Raw genomic sequence first — 20,412 nt, forward strand, 5'->3', positions numbered from 1 at the left:
AAAGCAGGAATTTCCTTTATTCTTTGTATTCATTTATTTTTTTCAAGACAGGGTCTCTCTATGTAGCCTCACTATATAGAGTAGGCTGGCTTTGAACTCACAGAGATCAAACTGGCTCTGCCTTCCAAGTTGTAGCACGAATCTTAAAAGGTCTTATTAATAAAAACAAACCTGGAGCCAGGTATTGGGGTAAATGCTGAAAGATCAGAGAGACAGAACGAGTCACTTCCAACCTCACCTCCACAACTCCTCAGCTGATCCTGTTTCCTCAGACTGGAAGCCTCTGAGTCCTCAGAGGATCTCAACTGAACTGCTGCTAAAAGCTAAAAGTTTAACCAGGCTCTAGTTCCTGGTCCTCACGTCTTATATACCTTTCTGCTTCCTGCCATCACTTCCTGGGATTAAATGTGTATGTCACCATGCCTGGCTATTTTCAGTGTGGCTTTAAACTCACAGATATCGATGGATCTCTACCTTCAGAAGGCTAGGATTAAAAGTGTGTGTGCCACCATTTTCTGGCCTCTATGTCTATCTAGTGGCTGTTCTGTTCTCTGACCCCAGATAAGTTTATTAGGGTACACAATATATTGGGGAACACAATATCACCACACCAAGTCCTGGGATTAAAGGCTTGTGCCACTGTGCCTAGCTTTCCTTTCCTTTATTCTTAGTAATAAAAGTGTGTGTACAGTATTTTTCAAAGGGCTTTAAGATAGGAAAATTTGTATAACACATTAATTTCTTGAGATTGGTAAGGACACAGAGCCATTTAACAGACAGGGAAAGTGAGTCTTGCAAATTTGCACTGGATCCTGGCCCCACATTTCAGAATTCTGTAAAGAGAGACTCACATCACCTGCAGTGATATTTTTAAGGAAAGAATGATTAAAATATAAGAAACATTAGAAAAATTTCCCCTTCCTGGGTGGCTTCTGTGACACTAACATGTGTCATTGACAGCTGATGTGTTTCCTAGTGTTTGTTGGTGGTGGTGCAACATCAGTGAAAGTCAGGATGGAGATGCAGGTCTTGGAGGTCACACCATCACAGGGTAAAGCCAGAGGAGCCCACCTGGGAGACCTGTGTGTCCCTCATAATCCAGTAGTTCCCTGGAACTCAATGCTGCCTCTGGAAGAGGTCCTCTGAGGACTCTAAACTGACTTTGCCCTGTTATTAGCATCTTACTGTAGAATGATATATTTGTCACAAGCTAGAATCAGTAGTGATACTGTATGGTCAGTTAAAGATCCTACTCATCAGATTCCCAGGTGAATCATCTGTCTGCCTCTGTCTGGGATCCCATCCAAGAGACCTCATTACATAACTGTTAGGTCAGCTGAGGCTCCTCTTGGCTGAGGCAGCTTCTCAGGGTTCCCTTGTTCCCTGGGACAACATTGACAGATTGGAGGGATGCTTATTGGGTATTTTTGCAAGACTGAGATTGTCTGATGTGGTTCTCAGGATTTGATGGAGGCTATTATGGGTTTGGAGGAGGAGAAGGAAGAAGAGGAGGAGGATCACAGTTGCAAAGTACTATTTCCAGTCCATCTTGTTGAGGTCCCATGCTGCTGAAACGATGTCACCTGGTGGATGGAGTGTTTGTTGGTTTCTCTGATGGGGAATTACTTGTCTTCCTCTTGGATGCTCTATTTTTTGGGAGGAAGTCATCCTGTGCAAGTTCATGGAGTAGAGACTGGAGGGTGAAGTATCTTCATGAATTATTTGTGATACTTCTACATGGGAGATTTCTATTTAGTTTTTGAGAAACTGACTATTCTATAGTGATGGCACTATTTTCTGTTCACATAACAATGTCTAAATGCTCCTCATCCTCAGCAACACTTGGCATTGTTGGCTTTGAAAACTTAACCATTTATGATGGTATGGAGTGGTGTCTCATTATGACTTTCCGTTCATGATGACTAATGATGTTGAATACCTTTTGATGTACTTCTTGGCTGTTCTGCATTCTAATCCCCCCTGCCACTGTGTGTGTGTGTGTGTGTGTGTGTGTGTGTGTGTGTGTGTGTGTGTGTAAAATGTTTGCCTAGGTCTTTTGTCTACATTGTAGTTATTCTATGTTCTACATGCAGATGTATCATGAAAATATTTATGGTGGAGCTGGACAGATAACTCAACTAGTAAAGGGCTCACACTGTAAGCATGAGATCCAAGTTCAAGCCCCAGAACCTATGTAAAAAAATGAGGCATGATGTTGTACTGTACTTCCAGCTTTGGGGAGGTAGAGACAGGCAGATGCCTGAGGGGCACTGGCCAGTCAAGCTAGACAAATCAGTGAGCTCCAGCCAGAGACCCTAAAAATAAGATCTGTGGTGCCTGAAGAAAAATACCCAAGGTTGTCCTCTGGCTTCCATCTACATGTGTACACATGTATGTATATACACATGCACCTGTATATACACACAAACATATATATATATATATATATATATATATATATATATATATAGAGAGAGAGAGAGAGAGAGAGAGAGAGAGAGATGTTTAAGTAAAATATTTTATGTTCATGAGAGTATTTTCTCCTAGTCTGTGATATACTTGTTGATTTTATTGTGTTTTTTGATGAGCTTAAGACTCTGCTGAGTTTTGGGCTCCAGTGTTGGGAGTGATGGATCTTCATGCATTTTCTATGCAATGGTGTTAATTTTTAGTGATAAATATTAGTGATTATGCTGGTGGGGATACAGGCCATAACCACATTTTCTTCTGAAGGTAGCTTATCTTGAAATAAAAGAAATCTTCCAGAGCCAAATTTAAATCTTCCCTGTGGTCACACTAGTTGTGTTGCTGGGTCTGAAGACTGCAGACACATTACAGCTCTGCAGACAGCAACTGGCTATGTGGGAAGATTGCACTCCGCCCGTGGCCAGTTCCGCAACCTTCTTTCCCCGTGAACGTTGGCATGAACGATACAGTGCAAAGGGCAGGTGTTGCATGCTGCTCACATCAGTGGGGACGCCAGCTTGTGACAGTCACAACAGCAGGTCCCACGGGATTTCACAAAAATTTGACAATGGCATTTGTGCAGAGTAACGGCAAAAGGAAAGAAGCCAAGTTCCATTGCAGAGAAAGAAGGAAACCCATCTCCTCCAGGGAAAGTGGCATCATGTTAACTGTTAACTCACAGAATAGGTCTGAGTGTAGCTAGAGTTTTCCTGCCTGGCCCACAGTCAGGACAAATCTCTCTCACCTGCCAGTCCCACAGCCGCTCAGACCCAACCAAGTAAACACAGAGACTTATATTGCTTACAAACTGTATGGCCGTGGCAGGCTTCTTGCTAACTGTTCTTATAGCTTAAATTAATCCATTTCCATAAATCTATACCTTGCCACGTGGCTCGTGGCTTACCGGCATCTTCACATTCTGCTTGTCATGGTGGCGGCTGGCAGTGACTCCTTCTGTCTTCCTGTTCTTTCTTTTCTCCTCTGTTAGTCCCGCCTATTCTTCCTGCCTAGCCACTGGCCAATCAGTGTTTTATTTATTGACCAATCAGAGCAACACATTTGCCATACAGACCATCCCACAGCATCTGAGGATCTTGCCGCTCTGACTTGAAATAAGAACAGTAGTTAAGGAAGATGTTTTTGGTATATTAAAGTTTATGGGTAAACCCGTTTGCCAGACATCTCTGATGTTATCAGCTATCTAGATTGATGACTGGCTTTAGTACTGATAATTACTGACTCTGAGGTTTTATATTTGCTTTTGTTTTTGATAAGGTCTCATTTTTTCCTAGTAATCAGTTCTCAAGTTGAAAGACACGTTTAATCTCTAATTGGTACCAAGCAAATACTGACTTTTTGGTTGACTCTGGTCAGTCCTTAATTGTTTGATACTATTTTTAACTTTAGAAAAAAGTTCATGGAAGATTTTTGCACATTCTTTAGAACCTAAACTGTTTTGGACTGAAGCAAGAGCCTCTCTACTTACTTTAATCTGTACACTGTGATTTCTGGGTGTTAATGACTCAGCTTCTTATTCTTCCTGTAGTCAACTTAGACCCTGGGGCTCTCCATCTGCCTCCTACAGTTACTGATTTGGCAAAACTCAGGCAAAGCCTGAATGGCCCAAGGAGGAAATAGCTGGAGCCTAGTGTAAGATACAGATAAAAGATCAAGAAGGAAAAAATATTTGCAAAGAGGAAGAAAATAAGGACCTGAGATTGTTGTGAAGACTGGAGAGTGCACAACACTTAAAAATATGCAAAAAATTAAAATATGACTTCACTTTGTTTCTTAACGTTTTGACTTTTTCCTTAAAGCTTCCGTCTGAAAGGTAATGTCTGGCGTAAATGTATGTACTTAATATGTATCTGTACACAAAACCATCTGCATGTTTAGCCGCGCTCTTTTTTAAGCACCCCTTCTATCTCGTTGCAGGTAAATCTTTTCGTGTTGCTCTCTGTGGTTTGCATCCTCTTAAATCTTGCAGGATTCATCTTAGGCTGTCAAGGAGCACAGTTTGTGTCTAGTGTGCCCAGATGTGACCTGGTAAGCATTCTGCAGCGTCACCACACTTGGGGCGGGGCCTGGACTGTCGGCCTCACTGGTGTGCAACATGCACAGACTGGGAAAAGCAAGCCAGGAGAAGCTTGCTGCTAAGTACCTTCCTCAGTTGTCGGTCATTTGGCCAGAGTAGCAAGTGGCCAGTATAACCCTGGAAGCTGCTAGGTAGAGGATAGATGGATCAGGTCTCCACAATCGATGTGCCTGTGCATCTAAAGAGCAAAGATGGATATTACCAGAATCCAGGTCAAAGATCCTTTATCTGAAAGCTTTGGAGGCCAAGTGTGTATCAGGATTTTGGAGATTTTGGAAGAGAAATATGAGGCCTAGGCCATCTATTATAATGTAGCATGTCAGTGGGGTCTGGGACAGGAGGCTGTAATCAAAACTTGTGGTTTTCAAAGCTTTGTAGATCTCATCCTTGTGGACAAGAGGTTGTGAATTTACAGAATTTCTGGCTTAAAACAGGTTTTATTGAGTCAGCATTGAGGCACACGCCTTCAGTCCCAGCACTCAGGAGGCAGAAGCAGGCAGATCTCTGTGAGTTCCAACACACCCAGGGCTGTGTAGAGAGACCTTGTCTCTAACAAAAACAAACAGAGAAACAAACAAACAAAAACAACCCAAATAGGTAGTTTTTATAAATTGTGGTGAAGTGCTCATGAAAAACCCATTTTAACCTTTGTATATGTACAGTTCAGTAGTGTCATGTACATTCACACTGCTGTGAAAATAGTCTCCAGAGCTCTTCCTGGATCTCCAGCATCCCCTCCCCAGCTGCCAATATCCCATTCTCTATTTTATTAATTCAGGTACTCCAAAGAAGTTCATATAAATAGAATGACACAGTTTTGTCTTTCTATGGGTGATGTCCTCAGGGTATAGGCATAGTATAGTCTGTGTCAGAATTCTCTTCCTCTTAAAGGTTGAGTAATTCTCCATTGGCCGTACCGATGATGCACTTTGTCCATCATCTGTGGATGGATCTCTGTTGCTGCCTTTTGTCCATTGTGTATAAAGCTGATGTGACCAGGAGTGCACAAATGTCTCTCCCAAGCTCTGCAGTCAGTTCTTTTGGGCTTGTTACTCCAAAGTGGAATTTCTGGGTATCTAAACCTTGAAAAAGGGGTAGAAGTAATTAATGTCTCATTTAGTACAAAGCAACAGGGGTGGACTATGAATAGGTTATAGTAAATCTTATTTACTTGGAATTTTGTCCCATTGAAATCTACCTTATAGAAACTAAGAGGATACAAGCCAATAAGGCTGACTTATTACGAGAAAAACTGAGGCTCAGCCCTTGTAGTGAACCCCATAACCTTCCCAATCAGGAAAGCTCCCCAGGGACTCACAAAAACCTGCTGTTCTTTCTCACATTCTTCACAAATTTTAAAACAAGCATTAAAGCTTTCTGTTTAAATGATAGTGATTAGCAATAGCTGACCAGTTGGTGTGAGGTGAACGTCTTCAGGTGAAATAGAAAGTCTATGTTCTGTATCATAAGAGAGGCACAGCAGTGGTCGGTCAGACCTGAAGTTTATTAGTCTGAAAGGGACTGGTACTTTTTAGGGTTTCTGTTGCTGTGATAAAACACCATGACCATGAGTAATGACTTTGAGGTCGAAGGGGGAAATTTAGCATTTGGAATTGGGGAAAGGTTTAAAGGTATTTTTGAGATGACTTAAAGCATTTGAAGAGAAATGGGAACAAATCTTTAGTCACACTGAGCAGAGCGGGCATTAAAAGTGAAGGTGTAGGTGTTCGGTTGGCAAGGGCGGGGGAAGGAACAGGAACACGAAATGCACTGTTGCTGACTGTCAATTGCACAAAGCCTCAGGACTTCCTTGTGGCAAGCAGGAACAGTACTTGTCATTCATGACCATGCAGTGATTAAACTTTCAGGTAGCCCTGTTTAAAGGGATTAGCTTGCACTCATCTGGGCAAACTTACTGTCTGTTGGGCTCACCCTAAAGACTGTAGACAGCAGAAGCCCCCATGTACTTGGCTGTCTGGTGGGATACTGAGCCTTGTTACACCCCTCTCCCTGGCCTTCATCTTCCTTCACTAAATACCTTACAGAAGGAATGGGCTAGTGAGGAAGGGATCCTTTGGAAAACGACACCAGGTACTACCAGAGGGAACTTTGAAATATTGGCCTCTGGAGGCTTGCACCAAGGACCAGAAATGGAAACCACCCTGAGTCATGTGGAAATTAGTTTGGTTCCCATGAGGAGGAAGCAGAATAGAAGTCCGTTGTCATCTGTAGGAAGGTTGACTTGTGGTTGGTACTGTTCAACTTAATGTGAGACAGCCCACGGACTGTAGGAGGAGATGGACAAAGGGATGCTGGGAAGTGGAGGAGCCATCCTACCTGTGGAACCTGGCTTAGAGAGAGAGTCTCTTGGAGTGGCCATAGTCCTTTTCATTTAGAGGGTGAGAAATTCGTGTCAATATTAACAGTGGGACTTATCCTCAACACTGTGAGACAATGGTGGGGAAATTCGAATACAAGCAGCCCCGTGACTCTGTGTGGGGTCTTAGGTATGGGAATGTTGCTGAAGCTAGGGTGTCGGTAGACAGATCGTGAAAGGACCAAGTTATGGGAATGCACTGTGGAGATAATGGTAGAACCCATCAAGGTAACTCCGATTTTCATCCTCTTTATCAGAAACAGAATTTCTATAAAAACCTGATCGATATAATAACACATGCTTTTGAACATGATTTTAATGACAAAGCATAAAAAAAAGTTAGAATCCGTGGAGGTCTAGAAGGGGCCGTACTAATCTAAAGGAGCGAAAAGAAAGAATGGTGTTTGTCCCTGGAAAGGAAGTGGGCAGAGACTGACAGAGAAGGGCCATGAAGGGATGTTCTCAATATGATGGTAACGGCTGGTGTTGAGAAGGCCTTGGATTACGCAAGTACTCTGCTGAAACTCCTCAAATGATATACTTACTATGGGTATATTTGTCATTTTGTTGTTGTTGTTTGTTTGTTTTTTGAGACAGGGTTTGTCTTTGTAGCCCTGGCTGTCCTAGAACTCGCTCTGTAGACCAGGCTGGCCTTGAACTCACAGAGATCTGCCTGCTTCTGCCTCCCGAATGCTGGGATTAAACGCATGCACACCCCCCAGTGTAATTTATATATAATATGTAAATTTTACCTCAAAAGAGAAAATAAGCTATAATATCGGATTCCCCCAAATGTTACATAATCCAATAGTGGGATTTTTTTTCCTTTAATTTCCTACTCAATTTCAATATGAAGATCCAATTTTTTCCCCCGATTTTCATAAAACTCTGAAACTCAATACTGCAACTAGAGGTTAAGAACATTAATTCAGTAAGACAAATAGCCTCCCCCACTTTAAGAGCTGAAACTGTGAATGTGTAGTCGTTGAAGATTTCTGAAGAGTTTTCAGTTAATGAATTGAGAGCTCCCTAATTAACAATTAGTGAATGAGCTACAACCTTCCCTTTTGGAAAAAGAGGAGCAAAGCCAACCTCACCCTTTCAGACTGCAGAAGAAGCAGGAAAGATGGCCTCTGTCCTCCCATCCGGGGTTTTATTTACCCAAACCAGGTGTTCTATATTTTCTCAGCTTGCTTAAGAACAATTTGGACGTGGCCAAGAGTTTGCAGAGCATCTCATTAAGAATGTACAAGGTTACTCGTCCATTTTCACTTCACTCAAGAATCTATGCCTGCATTGGGAATGAGCATGGGGAGGTCTTTCTACATGGTCCAGGACTACTGTTCACAGAATTCACTCTGTGTTTCTTACCCTTGAGGTGGACTGGGATTCTCTTGCCTTCTTGAAATCCATGTCAATCATGTGATTCACTTTGGCCATGAAGTTATGAGCTAAAGTGACGGGCAACATTAACTCTGATTGGTAAAATTATAGGATACTCAACTGAGTTTGAATTTCAGATGAACTGCAATGACTTTTTTTTTGTTACTATCTACATGCCTCAAGCAATGGTTGAGACCTTCTTTAATTTTAGACAATTGTTTGTTTGAATTCACACTTACATTGGGTGTCCTATATTTTATCTGACATTCCTGCCTTAAGTGTCACGTACTATGTTCTGTGTCTTAGATGTCACTCATGCCACAGCACCGAGATGGGAGATGTTTCACAACTCTGAGTTCCCAAAGGAATATGACAGAGCCCCATGTTGGCCTGCTGGGGCCTTGTAGCATGTACAAGAAATGAACTTTGGGGCTGGAGAGATGAGTTCATTTCCTAGTACCCACATTGGGTGGCTTACAACTTCCTGTAACTTAAGCTCCAAGGGATCTAATGCCCTCTTTTGGTCTTTTTTGGCATTGCAAACACACACATACACACACACACACACACACACACACACACACACACACACACACGCATGCACTCAACTAAAAATAAAATAAATCTTAATTGATACTGACATTGGCTGACAGAACCATACACATCACATCCTGTATGATGCATGCTGTATGGTGTAGCTAGAGTGTTGGATGTCATGTCTCCCACCCCCATAATAAAATCAATGTTCTGCATCTTTCCTTAAGGTGGACTTAGGTGAAGGCAAGATCTGCTTCTGTTGTGAAGAATTTCAACCAGCCAAATGCACAGACAAAGAAAATGCCTTGAAACTCTTTCCAGTCCAGCCTTGCAGTGCTGTTCACCTTCTGCTTAAGGTATGATGAACAGCTCACAGGCTCCACTGAGAAATGCACCAGGGGGGCCAAGAAGGCTCCTTGAGATAGTCCCTTTCGGTGACAGCCTTCTACGAGTCAAATTGCTAAGAGCAAGTATGAGTAACCCCTCACTAGTGACCCACAGTCAGAAGAGTGTAGAGAAGGCCACCGATTGCATCTTAAAATAAGTATGGAGAGATTCCATTGCATTTGAGGATATAAACTGGTAAATGAAAAGTTGGAAGGGGTCTAACTGTACATCTGTGTGTGTTTATACACACATCTGAGGTGTGGCTTTGAGGAACGCCTCAGTTGCACACTTACTTGGCACTGTAGTGAGTTGCATGAACTTGTTGAATGCTGCTATTCTATGGCAGATAGACTAAGATCAGCCAGAAAATACAGGAGGCATTTGAGTTCTTTGTATCTTGTTTAATAGGCAACAATTATAATAAGCGAAAGAAATTTAGGAAAATACTCAAAAGATTCAGGTCAAAGAGGAATGCAAAACCAGCCTTTATGATGGAGCCGGACAACGGCAGCCTGGCTGTGGTGGGTGGTGAAATCAGCTGGTGACCCCTTAGCTGTTGGTTAAGCCAACACTGCTGACTCTCTTTAGATCTTTGGTTTTGGTGAGGAGGAGGAGGAGGAGGAGGAGGAGGAGGAGGAGGAGGAGGAAGAAACTCAGAGAGAACTCTTCAGAGCTGCCAGCTCTGTGCAGTACAGGACTTGAAAAATGACCTGCTTGCTTTGGCTTCTGCATATTTGGTAACTGAGCCATCTGGAACCTTCTAAGCCTGACTTAACTTGGGGAAAGCCCCTGAAGGAGCCAGGGCTGTAGCCCCAGCAAGATACAGTGTTGCCTTTGCTGCTAGTTTGAGGAAAGAAGTCCTGTTTACTTCCTGGCTGCCCCTGGTTCCCGCTATGTGTGGTTGGGTGCCTGGAGCATCACTACCTGTTACTCTCGAAGTAGAAGCAGTGGCCACACCTTAAGCTGATTGCATCGTGCTGGGAAGTGCTGTGTCCCTGTAGGGGGTGATGGGGGTGGGGGGGTGGGGGGCACCAATTATAGAAGATTCTCACTTCCCTTCCGGAAGGAACATTTCTAGATAGCATTCAGATGCTTCTAAAAGTCCCTCTGTGTCCCTGGGAGGTGGGCTTCAGCACCCCCGAGGAGACTGAACTCTGTTGCATCCAAGCCCCTTCCAGAAAATGGCATAGGTATGCACAGAACCCTCGAACACTCTTCTGTATGCTCGAGCCATCTTTAGAGGCAGTACCTGGTGCAAAGTATTGGGCAAATAGTTGCTATATCATTTAAGGAAAAAAAATGACACGAAAAGGGTCTGTGTATGTTCCGCATAGTCTTGTACTTTTTTGAGCATTTTCCATTTGGGGTTCATTGGATCTAGGAAGGTGAACCCCATGAACATGGAGGTCTGACTACCCTGTATGTAACACTAGGCCTTTGTGAAATAGGGAGCTGGAGGGTATTTTTTTTTTTTTAGGTTACTTATTTTTTGAATTGGAGTCTGACCTGGAACTAAGATCCTCCTGCCTCAACCCTCAGGGTCCTGGGATTATAGGTGTATCTCTATCCAGTCTAGGTTGGTTTTGTTTTTGTTTGTTTATGCAGTCTTAATGTATTGCCCAGTCTGGATTTGAATTCATGATCCTTCTGCCTTAGTCTTCAAAGTAGCTGAGACTGTAAGGTTTTAAAATTAAGAAATCAACTGGGTAGTGGTGGGACATGCCTTTAATCCCAGCACTCAGGAGGCAGAGGCAGGTGGATTTTGAGTTTGAGGCCAGCCTGGTCTACAAAGCGAGTTCCAGGACAGCCAGGGCTGTCACACAGAGAAACTCTATCTTGAAAAAAAAATTAAGAAATCTACATTCTGGCTGAGGATAATATTAGCCAGCATCTATTTCATTCAGTACTTTCAGAAGCCAGATGTTATCTAACTCCCTGCCCTCATCTCCTTGGAAGCTTACCAGTTTGGGTAGCATTATTGACATGATTTTACACTGCTCTCTGATCAGAGGTCTTATTGTTTCCAGAAAGTTCTGTTTGCCCTGTGTGCCTTGAATGCCCTGACCACCACGGTGTGTTTAGTGGCTGCTGCCCTGCGCTACCTCCAGATCTTCGCCAGCAGAAGGCCTTGCATTGTAAGTGTGAGGAAACAGAAGGCCTTGTATTGTAAGTGTGAGGAAACAGGGTGCAGTGTCTTGGCCTGGCTGTCCATCCCTACTGTGTGTGGAAGTGCTGTGTGGTGTCTTGGTCTGGCTGTCCACCCCTACTGTGTGATCCATTGCTTTCCCCCTGTTCTGCTGTTCAATCAGGATGAATCCCAGATGTCTGTGGAAGAAGTGGAAGAACACGGACAGATTCCAGACCCAGATGACTTTGTGCCGCCGGTGCCTCCCCCTTCCTACTTTGCCACGTTTTACTCCTGCACCCCGCGGATGAACCGCAGGTATCATTCTGAAGCCAGGCTGGGGTCTCCGCGGTATGTTCCGAGTTCAGACTTGTATGGTCTCCAGCACGCTCAGCCTGAGCGTCCACTTTTTTCTCTAGAATCCAGACAGGTTTATTTTGTCCTGCGCGGGTTGCTCTCTTCCATGTTGTCTCCTTTCTCTCTGATAAAGCAGATGACTCCAAAGATAAGTCCAACCTTGACCTAGAGATACACTTTTTCAATTTCAGTTAGCTTCCTAGGGAAAGCTGACACCCAGGGAGATAACAGCTGTAATTTGACATGATTGAGAATTTTTGTTGCCCTGGAAACATGCTCAGTTAGGCAGAATCGATGTTTCATTATACCACCATCAGCGGGTCCCAACAGTCATAAAATTCTTCGCCGCCACTAAGAAAAAAATTAATCCTTAATTGCATCTCTCTGTCTTAGAAAAAAAATGGACAGCATGCCTTTTTTTCTTTTTCAAATTCCAGTTCAAATTTTGACTGTGTTCTTAAGTCTATTTGTAGAATGAAATATGCATTTGTCTGGTTGTTGTTGTTGTATAGAGTTGAACGTTTAAAGAATAATCTCATTTATTCATTCATCAAACACTATCAATCCTCTACTGCTTGCTTAGTACTATGCTGGATTGCAGAAATTCAAAATGAGTTAGATCTGCTTCCTCTGCTCCAGGACAGGAACTCAGTCTAGATCGCTAACATGAGTGTTAGGATCACAGTACTCAGTACCCAGAGATCTCCCAGGCCCAGAATAGCCAACTACCAACTGGGTTACCCAGTCAGCTCTGGCATCCCTAGGGAAATGGCTTTATGCTGAGTTTAAAGGTTAAACCCCAAAGAAAAACATCTCTGGGGTCTACAGGAAAATTAACATCTTTACCTTGATATTTTGGGACCAGGCCTATATATTTTCGTATATCTGTAGTACATGTAGATTCATCAGACAGATGTGGTACAGGCTTGGGGCTGTTGGAAAAATATTTTCTGATGTTCAGGACAGCTGTGCATGTGTTTGAAATAGGTTCCACCTAGGCACTGCTAATGTTCTTTGAATCTGACCTTACCCTTCTGGAACACCTGCCCAGGCAGAGACAGAGATGGTCACAAAGCTAGGGGAGGGGCTATCCGCTGGGTGAACAGATGTATGCTGGGTCTGGAACAGCAGGCTTTTCTTTGTTTCGGGAGTGGCCTGCTGGCCCTGCAGAGCATCAGGGGCCAGGCTGGGATGATTCTGATTATTTCAGAAAATAAGAGGAGAATTGCAGATGTTGAAGATGGATAGCAATAAAACGTATATTCTCTGTGTTCCATCTCTAGTTTGAGAACCTCCCAAGCTGATTCTTCTCCATTGCTAGGGCTGAGTCCTAAAGGATCCAAGAGAACATAATTTTCCAGGAAATAATAGTTTTGTTTGTCTCAACCTTAGTCAGTGTTTTATTGCTGTGAAGAGACACCATGACCACGGCAACTCTTATAAAGGAAAACATTTAATTGGGGCTGGCTTATAGTTTCAGAGGTTTAGTCCATATCGTCATGGTGGGAAGCTTGGCAGCAGGCAGACAGACATGGTGCTGGGGAGGTATCTGAGAGTTCTACATCTGGATCTGCAGGCAGCAGGAAGAGAGAAAGCCACTAGGCCTGGCTTGAGTCCTTGAAATCTCAAAGTGCACCCTCAATGACACACTTCCTTCAACAAGATTACACCTACTCCAACAAGGCCATACCTCCTAATCCCTCCAAACTAGTGCTACTCCCTGATGACAAAGCATTCAAACATTTGAGCCTATGGGGGCCATTTCTAGTCCAACCACCATGGTCTCCATGAACTCTTATTTTCCCCGTGATATAAGGTAAGAAGTGACTTACCTGGAGAGAGACTTTCCTTCGGTACTGACTCTGAGGTGTCGTCCATCAAAGTACAGCATCAGTGGTCATCATAACCACCCTAGGAGTATTTCGTTTTGTGATCACATTGTATAAAATGCCCTCCCCAACTTCTGGGTTTCCTTCTGGAAGAGATTCTGTGGTAGTTTAGCATCTAAAATGAAAGCCTGCTCGCCTGACCTCTTGATGCTTGGAAATCCCGTCTTAACTCTGTAGATGCAATGGTCATCAATGGATTGGCAATGTCTTTACCTCTGTGGATGCAATGGTAGTCAAAGGGTTGGGAATGTCTTTACCTCTGTGGATACAATGGTAGTCAGTGGATTGGGAATGTCCTTACCTCTGTGGATACAATGGTAGTCAGTGGATTGGGAATGTCCTTACCTCTGTGGATGCAATGGTAGTCAATGAGTTGGCAATGTCCTTACCTCTGTGGATGCAATGGTAATCAGTGGGTTGGGAATGTCTTTACCACTATGGATACAATGGTTGTCAATGGGTTGGGAATGCCAAAGACTATCATAACAGACAGACAAGCAGTGCTGGGGGTGGTAATGCCCTAGGCAAGGGACGCAGCCATCTTCTGCCTTTGCTGAAGGGCAAAGGCAGGGGGTTTATAAGTGCTAGAGTGGTGATGCATGGGGTTGTACTGATTAAAGACTGAAGACTGGCCCTCTAAGGAGAAAGTAGGCCTCCCTGATTCAAACAGCTATGCTGTTCATTGGTCAGGATTCCTCCACTAAATCTAGGAAGGTCTAGTTTCTTGGAGTCACTCAACAGTTGGAGTCTTAAACAGTATGAGCTGGGTAGGAGAGTTGGGATGAAATACATGCCCGAGTCCTTGTGTAAGGAGGATGCCCACTCAGGAGAGCTTTGTTAGAAATTCTCCAGCCAGCCCAGGAAATCTTTCATGGGATTCCTTTGCGAACTTGATGCTTGGCACCTTATATACCCACACTGGGAACACCCTGAGTCAGGTGCCAATAGAAAACCTCGACCCTTCTCTTCCAGGGAATGGGCACAAGGAATAGAATGAATTTTAAATCCAGTAACTGCCTCTCCCCCTCAAAATCAGTCTCTCAAATGCATCTGGCCTTCAATCTTTCGTTTCACCAATTTCTATAAGGTTCCCTCCTTTCCTTTTTTTTCATATTCCAAGAACAGACACTGTTATAATGGGTGGATTGTTTATTTCTATTCTCTAGTACAGCCTGAGTACAGGCTTCTCTGTTTTGTTTTTACTTTTTTTTTTTTTTTGCCTTTTCATAATTTTTAATTACTTTAAAATTTCAGTTCCCTGTTTTCTATTGGTGTCTTTTCTTCTTTTGATTATTTGCTGTAAATATTGGCAGGGAATCTTGTGAGTTTTGGTTTTGCTTTTTATTTTGTTGTCAAGGGTCCCTTTACCACAGAAAACAGAACAAACAGTGTGTGTGTGTGTGTGTGTGTGTGTGTGTGTGTGTGTGTGTGTGTGTATGTGTGGGTGTCTCTGCAAACACTGTGGCAAGCAGAGTGTTGATCCACATGGGGTAGGAAGGAAGTCTGGTTGAATAGCCAATGTTGGCTCAAATTTCTAGAATCTAACACCAAACATATTTAAGTACAGTACAATTTGGAAAAAAGTTTCCTGGTGTGCACAATAAAGTTTAAAATATAATTACATTGAAACTCTTTTCAAAGTACATGTCACTTCTTCCATAAGTGAGTTTTAAGATTTTAGGTTTTAAGTCTTTAAGATTTATTTATGTATTTTATGTAAGTGCTCTGTCTGCGTGTACACCTGCATGCTAGAAGAGGGCATTGGATCTCATTATAGATGGTTGTGAGACACCATATGATTGCTGAGAATTGAACTCAGGACCTCTGGAAGAGCACCCAGTGTTCCTTGCCACTGAAGCATCTATTCAGCCCCTAAAGATGGGTTCTATAGATAGACCAAATGATCTGGTGTGGTCTCTGTCATACAGACAGTGTAGAGGGCACCTAGGCTATTGTGGTGGTTTGAATAGGAATGGCCCCCATAGACTCATGTGTTTGAGTGCTTGGCCCATAAGGAGTGGCACTATTAGGAGATGTGGCCTTGTTGGAGGAAGTGTGTCACTGTGAGGTGGGCTTTGAGGTCTCATATGCTTAAGCTACTCCCAGCACACAGTTTCCTTCTGCTGCCTATGGATCAAGATGTAGAACTCTTAGCTCCTTCCCCAGCACCCTGTCTGCCTGGATGCTACCGTGCTTCCTGCCATGACAATAATGGACTGAACCTCTGAAACTGTAAGCCAGCCCCAATTAAATGTTTCCCTTTATAAGAGTTGCCATGGTCATGGTGTCTCTTCACAGCAATAAAAGATGGCTGTTAACCATCTCTAGTCTTGTTTGTAAGAGTCTAGGGGAGTCAGATGTGGCCTTGGTCATACAAATAGCACAGAGGTCACCAAGGCTTTTAACCACTTCCATTCTCAGCCGTCGGGGCAGAAAACAGGTCACACATTTCTTCCTTTGAAGAGACAAGCCTGAATGTTTAACATTTCTGGGTTTCCTAGTGCTTATCTGTGAGCACAGGGACCTTGTGCCCTCTACAAACAACCAAAAAACTATTCCTTAAGACCTGCTTAAAAGAGGAAAGCACCTAACTTTGGGAGAAAGGCAGGTGGGAAAGGGGAGCTATGGTTGAGTGATTCATAGTAATTCTGTGCTAACGCAGTGGCATCATATGTTTGCATTGCTAAGTGTAGCGGATCGTACCTTCTAAGGAACCCCATTTATCCCGACTTAAAGAATGGAAGTGTTGGAGCAAGAGAAGGGTGATGAAGAACAGTGGGAAGAGTCGAAGCCAGCAGGATTGGTTGCAGGAGGAAGCAGAGCTCCAGGAGACATTAGCTTTAACCCGGAAAACAGCAGCTGGCTTTTCAATCATGTTGGCATCACATAGAGTAACTTTGTCTCAAGTCGGCCTCTCTGTGTCTTGGTAATCCTGAGGCTCTTGCAAAGTTTCTCTGCTGAAATTGCCAGTGACCTCTAGCTTTGTGGTTGGGAGTGGGGTGTCCGTATTCCAAATGAATGCCGACCTTTTTGTCAGCCCAGCCGCATTTGCTATATCAAGTTCAGAGAAAAAGAGAATGCCAACCTTAACCCACCTCTTTCACTGTCCTTAATATGACGCTGTTTTTAAATTTTACCCAGTCCCGCACACCAGGCACATCATTTGTCAGGGAGTGTCGAAGGCCTACCCGAGGAAGATGTGGGAGTCACTCTGGGATCCTTTCTGCCGGCTCCTGTTTTGTCCTCAAGCTGTGGCATTGCTCACCTTTTGTTTCAAATTAATTCCTTTTAAATAATTAACAGTGAATTTCTCTCATGAGTCAGACATTAAGGAAACCAAGGCAAGAAACTGCTGCGTACTAATACAGGAGAGAACTGAGATTTCTCTTATCCTTAGTTGATTTGACTGTTAACTGTATGATTCAGTGGCACTTGGCATATTCACCACATTGTGCAACCACCACCTCTATCTCACTCAAAGTCCGTAACACATAAACAGTCCTCAGTCCCCTTCCCCCAGAGCCTGGCAATCACCCATGCTTTCTGTCTCCATGGACTGTTGTTTGTGTTTCCACTGGTGTACTTAGAAGGAAAAAAAGCGTTACATTTTATACACTGCCATGTGCCTATGGGGACCCCTGAGCATTTTCCTGTGACAGCGTGGGTGGTTATCCTCTTCTGGACTGAGCCACTGTGAGTGGTTTCTCCCCAGCCTAGGGCCAAGGCAGAGGGCCCAGTTAGTTGCAGGGTGCAGAGTGTGCCCAGTGTGCAGAGCATGCCTCCTGATGCCCAGGTGCTTTTTTCTAGGATGGTGGGTCCTGATGTCATCCCTCTGCCACACATCTATGGAGCACGAATCAAGGGTGTGGAAGTGTTCTGTCCTCTGGAACCCCCACCTCCGTATGAAGCTGTGGTGAGCCAGATCGACCAGGAACAGGTATGTCCAGAGGAAACGGGCGGTACGCCTCACGCAGATGATGCACTCACATCATCTGAAGGAGTTTACTGAGGTCCTCTGAGCGGTGATTTGAACATCATAAAGAGCCAAATACTCTTTCTCCCTTCCTTTGTGATGCAGGAGTCTTCATTCCCAACGCCAGAAGGACCAGAAGCTGCTGCGAGCCCCCTGGAGCCAGTTTGCACACAAATGACTCAAGGTAACGCACATCTTCACTTCCCCAAGCCATAATTCAGTAGGTTAGAACATCTACTGAGTGCTCGGACCAGCGATTTGCTGGAGGTAAAGTATTCTTGGAGCAAATGGTTCAGCCCACATCCTCTTGTCAGGGCCAAAATACTGTCAGCTCTCAGGGCTTAGAAGTAAGATCTAAAATGTGAACAGGAAGAAGAAAAAGCATTCTGAAATAAAGATAAGCGCTTATAATCTTTTTATGACTAATCAGACTATCCTCAGGAACCCCTGGAATGGAGTGGAGGTGAATTTGTGATTCCTGTGTTTCCTAATCTATTTTTTTGTTCTGTTAAAATGAGCTGGGCTCCTTTAAAAACATGAGTTTCATGTATTGCAGTGTGTATTCACCCTGTCATTTACAACCAAGGGTTTTAATGCGTAGAGAATTAAGATTTTTCAGTCCTGTGGCCTATGCTAGAGTCAATTTACATTTATCCTTGTAATTTAAGGACACCGTTGTCCCAGCTTTCTGTCTTTGGGGAGGTTTTAAATGGCCTAGAGAATTGTCCACTGGTACAAAATTGCAGATGGCAATGAATAATGGATTGACTTGGGCCATTTCCGATGGAGGTAGCTTTTCAGTAGTGCTGTTTGGAACATTTTTCTATCCACCCTACATCTGGGACAGGGCAGACTGTGCCCTGCCACTTAGCTACAACCTGCCTTAAGAAGAATCTTAAAACAGTATCCTCTCCCCTTAATAAACATGTTTGCAACTCTTATTTATCATTTATTTATTTATTTATTTATTTATTTATTTATTTTTAACAAGGACTTTTCAGATCAGAAACTGAGCTTTCCAATTGATGTAGCAGCATTTCCTGAGCAGGGACCATCCAATTCCAGTGTGATTTATTGATGCATTTTTGCAGCCACTGGTTCCCTTAGCTGGGCTGTTGAGAGTGTCCCAACCTGGGTACGCTCTGGGCCAGGCAGATGTGCATCCCCTAGTCTTGGGTAACACCCTCACCCATGTGGGTGGCACCTCCCTGAAGAGCTAGATGCTCAGGTGCCCCTGGAGGCTGCAGCAGGATGTCCTGGCGAGAAAGATCCTGAACACCCCTAGGAAACAGACCAAACTGATGGGCTCACCTGGCCTCCTAATTCTGCGCCTTGGCCTTAATCATTGTCCTTGTTGGCTTGTTTTAAGTGTGGCAGGGCGATTTGGTGATGAAGGCTTTGCCCTGGAGCTGGGAAGGAAAAACTGCCTGGGCCACCAGCCTAAGTAAATGTTATTAATTATATCACTCTTGCCTTGGCACGCTTGGGCCCACAGGTGTTTCCTGACCAACATTTTGAGGGCTGCAGCTGCTGAAATAACGTGTTTCTCTTATTTTTTTCTTTTTTAAAAATCAGGTGGGGTTCTTCCTAATACAGCTGGTGAAGAAAACACGTCTGCATCAACTCCCGTTTCCATCCTGGTGCAACCTCCCAGGAGCCGGAGGGCCTTCCCACCTCTGAGGACAAGGTCAAGAAGCGACCCTTTGCTTCACCACTCGGAGGAGAGAGGTGATGTCATTCCCCAGGCCCTTGCTAGAGCACTGTGTTTCTCTGACTGGTGCTAAGTATTGGTTGAAGGGGCCAGGTACAATCAGGTAGCTCTTGCTAGCTGAGGGCCCTGGCAAGTTTTAAGCAGTATCTTGAGGGAGGTTAAGAGGCCATGGGAAGAATTAGATACTCTACATTCACATTTGGAAAATGCATGTGGTATGTCTTTAAAATAAAAGAAATCATTTGTGTGTTTCGGGGGAGGGTGGGTGCACTCTGGTGCATTGGTGTAAGTTGGAGGACAACCTGTATGGGTCAGTTCTCTTCCCCATGTGGGTCCTGGGGATGCTGCCCAGGTGGCCATGTTGGAGGCAAGTGTCTTTAGCTGATGAGCCATCTTACTGGCCCTGGCACTTTGTTTTAGGCTAGTAGAATTTGTTCCTGAAGTCATTGGCTATTTTGGTTGCCCATGATGCTGTGCTGGGCACAACTGCAGAATTATTATGTAAACCGTATCCTGATTCCTGGTTGCTGGCAGGCATATGAGAACCAGTCAAGGTGCATATGTTTTCACTCTTTGGCTCCATGATCTTGTATTTGTTATCTTTTTTACTGTGCTTGAGTAGTCTTAATTATTGAAATCCGATCATGTTTTAAAAACTTCGGATATAGTGAAACATGTTCACCTGCTTCATTCATCTCCCCCCTTCTTTGCTTTGGGTTTTGCTTGAGTTTAGATGTTGAATAATTTAAAATTTTCAAAATAATAACACTGAGCCTTTTTGGGATTTATGAATACCTTAATATCTACAAACATCTCTCGTTAAAGGAAGCAAAGGAATAAAGTGAACAGCTTTTGTAATTCAGCCAGCAGAGGCCTCTTTTGGGAAATTAGTCTAGTAGCTGTATTCTGCTCTTCGGAAACTGTGTGCGGATTAATTGGACAGTCTCTAACCTTGCTCTCTTGGGTCCTGTCTGGTTCTTGTGGTCTCTGTTCTGTCCCTCTGACACTGAGTGTCATTTGTCACAGCTCTGGACTGACCATATGGAAGCCACAGAGGACACTTCCCTTGTCTCTGCAGCAGTTTCCAGGTGGGAAGGAAGTCCCGCCTCCTG

General features: G+C 43.8%; 1 protein-coding gene across 2 annotated transcripts in view; it reads left to right on the forward strand.

The window, feature by feature from the left end:
* Window positions 1–20,412, forward strand: part of Entrep1 (endosomal transmembrane epsin interactor 1) — a 66,190-nt gene that overhangs the window by 40,023 nt on the left and 5,755 nt on the right. For both annotated transcript variants that reach the window (XM_052712954.1, XM_052712953.1), the window contains 7 exons: window positions 4,402–4,512; window positions 9,086–9,214; window positions 11,273–11,380; window positions 11,555–11,688; window positions 17,424–17,553; window positions 17,695–17,773; window positions 19,165–19,317. In XM_052712954.1, the coding sequence (XP_052568914.1) occupies window positions 4,402–4,512; window positions 9,086–9,214; window positions 11,273–11,380; window positions 11,555–11,688; window positions 17,424–17,553; window positions 17,695–17,773; window positions 19,165–19,317 (844 nt within the window). The remainder of the gene's footprint in view (window positions 1–4,401; window positions 4,513–9,085; window positions 9,215–11,272; window positions 11,381–11,554; window positions 11,689–17,423; window positions 17,554–17,694; window positions 17,774–19,164; window positions 19,318–20,412) is intronic.

This window comes from Peromyscus californicus, unplaced genomic scaffold (genome assembly GCF_007827085.1).
Source record: "Peromyscus californicus insignis strain IS unplaced genomic scaffold, ASM782708v3 Scaffold_4__1_contigs__length_199733344, whole genome shotgun sequence".
NCBI lineage: Eukaryota > Metazoa > Chordata > Mammalia > Rodentia > Cricetidae > Peromyscus > Peromyscus californicus.